This window comes from Xenopus tropicalis, chromosome 5 (assembly GCF_000004195.4).
Source record: "Xenopus tropicalis strain Nigerian chromosome 5, UCB_Xtro_10.0, whole genome shotgun sequence".
NCBI lineage: Eukaryota > Metazoa > Chordata > Amphibia > Anura > Pipidae > Xenopus > Xenopus tropicalis.
In genome coordinates, this window is record NC_030681.2 from 8102382 (window position 1) to 8107092 (window position 4711).

Genomic DNA, 4711 nt, shown 5'->3' on the forward strand with positions numbered 1-4711 from the left:
TTTTCTCTGTAATAATAAAACTGTACCTGTACTTGATCCCAACTTAAATATAAATACCCCTTTTTGGGGGCAGAACAACCCCAGGCCCCGAGCATTCTGGATAATAGGTCCCATACCTATATAGACATATAGAAGCATAGAGATGATAGATTGATAGATAGATAGATAGATAGATAGATAGATAGATAGATGATAGATAGATGATAGATAGATAGATAGATAGATAGATAGATAGATAGATAGATAGATAGATAGATAGATGATAGATGATAGATGATAGATGATAGATAGATAGATAGATAGATAGATAGATAGATAGATAGATAGATAGATAGATAGATAGATAGATAGATAGATAGATAGACAGATATGCTCAGTAGACAAGACAGACAGACAGACAGATATACAATAGACAGAGTAGAAGTGTAAATGCTTTATGTTGCTTTAGTATCATTATCACACCGGAGTCTCCCCATGGGGGGCTGTTGTACTGGGAGGTTCTGGGCCCCTTGATCTTGGCCCAAGTGAGAAATCAGCCTGCCCTGTTACCCCCAGGGGGGGAGTTACACCATACTGGGCAGTTCACCCCCAACAGACTGTTATTATGATGCAGGCAGGAATAATCTCTGTGTTTTTTTATTATATTCATATTTATTGTGCAGTTTTCAGGCCTAGAGCTGTAACTGCTGTCTGGGAACAATGAGACCCCAAAGCTTGGGGGATTTTTTTTGGGGGGATTCTGTGCAGGGGAGAAACCCCCCCCCCGTGATACTGAATTTATATACAAGGGGTGAATTATGGAATTGGGCTGATATAATCATTCATTCCTGTTGTTTCAATGATTTACATCCTGCCAACTTCATATATAGATATAGATTGAAGATAGATAGATAGATAGATAGATAGATGATAGATAGATAGATAGATAGATAGATAGATAGATAGATGAGAGATAGATAGATAGATAGATAGATAGATAGATGAGAGATAGATAGATAGATAGACTATAGATAGATAGATAGATAGATAGATAGATAGATAGATAGATAGATAGATAGATAGATGAGAGAGAGATAGATAGATAGATAGATGATAGATAGATAGATAGATAGATAGATAGATAGATAGATAGATAGATGAGAGAGCGATAGATAGATAGATAGATAGATAGATAGATAGATAGATAGATGATAGATAGATAGATAGATAGATAGATAGATAGATAGATGAGAGATAGATAGATAGATAGATAGATAGATAGATAGATAGATATGGTAGGAAGACAAGGCAGATACACAGTAGATAGACAGACAGACAGAAGTGTATATGTTTATTATCATGGGACTGATGCAGATAGATATTATAGATACAGACAGACAGGTGGATAATAATAGTCAGACAGGACAGACAAGTGTTGGTTCCGGTGCAGAACTGGGTCCCACTCTGTATGTGAATAGGGTTGGTACAGTATGTGTATTGCCCAATCCTTGTGCTCAGGATCCCCCCCCCCCAGCAGGAAGCCCTCACTGGCTGCCCCCAGCCTACTTCTACTGCCCTGGCCTATGGCAATAAGGCTACCTGACACCTAGGCCTTCAGCTTCACACCTTCTGGGGATCTTCACACCTTTCCCCCTAATCCCTGTCTGACATCTCCAGCCCCCTATAAAGCCCCACAAGGGGGCTCCCCATTCAGCATTCAGGCACAGAGGAGCTCACATCACTGTGGGAAGGGGCAGATTTGGTACAAACCCACGAGTGGCTGTGGCATTGGGATGCTTGGATATACCCAAGGGATGGAGCATCTCTATAGCAACTACTTCTCTCCCACTGACCCCCTAATGGGCTTCCCTTCTGCCCTGGGCTCCCTCATGGGAATGGGGTTCCCTCCTGTACAGCACAATCCAGTACAGCCGGCTAATGGGAAAGGTAAGTCTTTATTATACAGCTTCCCTCTAATAGATTCCCTGTATCTTCTCTGTGTGTAACGGGTTATATCCCCCCATAGGCACAAATGGGCTCAGTTTGTATTAAGGGTTAAGCCATTGCCCCAATATGGCGGCAGCAGATCTGCACTTTACTCCCAGTTATTATCTATCCATCTGCCCAATATGTAGGTGTATTTCCTGCAATAATATGTCCAGTAATTGTGCCTGATGGAAACTGAGCTCTTACTCCCTACTAATGGCGGCACCTACTTTCTATGTATAGGAAATGTACATTGCCCTGTGAGAGACCTAATTGTGCAATTTCTGAAGTCACATGACTAATTACTATTATATTTCATTAGCAGATATTAAGGCTGGGGATACTGGAGCCAATCAGGCAGCACAGCACAAGGAAGCCACCAATCAGCAGAAGGTTTCCCCCACACCGACGTCCAATCGCAGGAAGAGAACTGTGTACAGCCCCTCAGATCTGGCCCAACTGGAGCAGTACTTCAGAGCTAATATGTACCCAGACATCCACCAGCGGGAGGAACTGGCCGGGCAGATGGGCTTGCCCGAGTCTCGCATTCAGGTAGGTGCCTGGGATGTTTAAGCTGGCAATGTTTTCCCTGACAGAGACACATTATTAGTATTGAGCTGAAAGAGACTGAACTTCATGTTCTTCGGATTTATCCACCCAGTCTGGTTATATATTTGGACACTACCCATTATAGGGCATTGCCCTTAATTACACTAAATGTGAGTATTAAGGTAAACCAGATGCCCCTACAGCTCACTGATTATACAGCAGGTTAATTAAATGGCTCATTTTCTTACCAATAGTGGGACTGAGCCCTACAGATCCTAAAGAGATGTTACAGATTGTTTGCCCTTATTGCCCCGCACTGGGCTCATTCTCTGCCTCTTTATATTCCAGGTTTGGTTCCAGAACAGGAGATCAAAAGCCAAACGCCAAGGATCCAGATCTACCAAGCCGGCTGCTATGGGGGATTACTATAACAGCCCCCCAATGTACAACCCGGCACCTACAGCCAATGGCACAATCCCCGTAGCCCAACAACAGCGGGTGCTTCCCTACCAGCAGCAGGTCCAGCCATTGGCCACCCTACACTATGGCTTCCACCCAAACGTCTCCATGCAAGGAACCAATCAGAGCAGGATGTATTCATCAGCACCAGCTCCCCATCTCTCAGGGAAGGGGTCTCATCAGCACCCAATGGCTTTTTCACAGCAACAAGTCCAACCCATTAGGGATTTACAGCAGAATTACTTCCACTTGCCCCAGGACCTCCTGTCTTACCCTGAATCCCCATGGGCTGCCCCCAGCCAGAGGCTCCCAGTACATCTGACAGCATCTAGTACCTACCCCCGCAGTGACCTGCCCGGTAAGCCCATTACAAGCCACAGCACTAAGGGTATGAGCCCTGGCAAGGAGACTGAGAGAGACCTCGGTGGGAGACAGAGCCAAGTGTCCGTGCATTCTAACCTCATGTTGGACTTCCCCCCTAACAAGACCATCACCCCCGAGATGAACACCATCATCCCACAGATCCCAGGGGCTACAGGCTGGAGCAGCCAGGGGGGTACCAATGCCTACCCTACATGGGGGGCACTGCCCAGGGCAGGGTGTAGCCCCTACAGAGAGGGTTCTCCTGCCTCAGACTCAGGAGTCAGTGACACAGCTACAGAGTCAGTCTCAGACTGGGAAGAGAACATTATTAGAACTCTCTTCTGAATACTCAGAGACTGTGCAGCAAATATGGAACCTTCAGCATCTTATAGAGAGATGTGGGGCCGGGCCCCGGGTACCACTCCGGGGGGCATAGAACTGGGGGGCCACAGCTTGTAATAGAACTCACACACTAAGGCACTTGGACACTTCTATGGGACACAGACTGGAAAAGCTACATTTATATTTAATCGCTACATGACTGATGAATGTTAATTTAATTGCACTAATAAAGTTTCTATAGTTTTTGGTAAAAGAGATTTTATTCTGATTGGTGTAAATTACTTTATTGCTTGGAATTGTAACTCCTGTGTATCAATAGCATCTGACCCCTCGGCCAAGTCATGGGTTGTTCCAGTCACGGGTTGGGAGATTGAGAATGTGGTAGGTCCAGGCAATTGCTGCTCTAGAACTGTAGATTGTAGATAGTAATAGTAAATTATCACTGACTGGTCGCTAATGGCAACTGCACTGGTGCATCTAATGGAGTAATGTAATAAAAAGTCTTCCATTTGATCACATCTACTAACTTTTAGGAACCAATGGGATGTTTGTCTGGAAACACCTGACCTGTAAACGCTACAAACTGATTGGTTGCTATAGGTTACTAGACGTGTATCGTACTTATGGCCATTATACATTATATTATCCCCTATGTTTGTAAATGAGCCCTTATGTCTCGGAAATAGCCGGAGTGGATGGTTATCTGCCTAATAACATGGGCTGAGATGGTATCTCTGTTATCCAATAACTTACTGTGTATATGGGACTAATCAAGCCGTTTCACAAAGAATAAATAACTACTAAAATACAGGTCAATTCAATAGGGGGTAAAAGGAACAGTTGCTCAGTAGGATAGAGGGTTGCCCCGTGTCAGTCAATGAGAAATGTAACCGTGGGTAAATATGTTTTACCATAAAACTTACCCTGGAAGGGTACATTATTTCCCATTACTTCAGTGTGGATAAATGTCAGGGCAGCTGGGATGTGAGAATATGCCCCCACTTATACCCTTACTGGGACTGCACTGGGCAAA

At 44.3% G+C, this 4711-nt stretch overlaps 1 protein-coding gene across 2 annotated transcripts; it reads left to right on the forward strand.

Annotated features, from left to right (window-relative positions):
- Positions 1-1705: 1705 nt before the first annotated feature.
- Positions 1706-3931, forward strand: bix1.1 (Brachyury-inducible homeobox 1, gene 1). 2 transcript variants are annotated; one of them, NM_203516.1, is given in 3 exon segments: positions 1706-1926; positions 2288-2517; positions 2863-3931. In NM_203516.1, coding segments are annotated over 3 exon segments (1203 nt in total). In that variant the 5' UTR covers positions 1706-1772; the 3' UTR covers positions 3682-3931.
- The last annotated feature ends 780 nt before the right edge of the window (positions 3932-4711 follow it).

Excerpts from the sequence above, each read along its gene's own strand:
- bix1.1 (XM_031901593.1), top strand. The coding sequence starts at position 1,773 with ATGCTTGGATATACCCAAGGGATGGAGCATCTCTATAGCAACTACTTC. Across the intron at positions 1,927-2,290 it reads ACAGCCGGCTAATGGGAAAG|ATATTAAGGCTGGGGATACT; the intron begins GTAAGTCTTTAT and ends TTTCATTAGCAG. Across the intron at positions 2,518-2,862 it reads TGCCCGAGTCTCGCATTCAG|GTTTGGTTCCAGAACAGGAG; the intron begins GTAGGTGCCTGG and ends TTTATATTCCAG.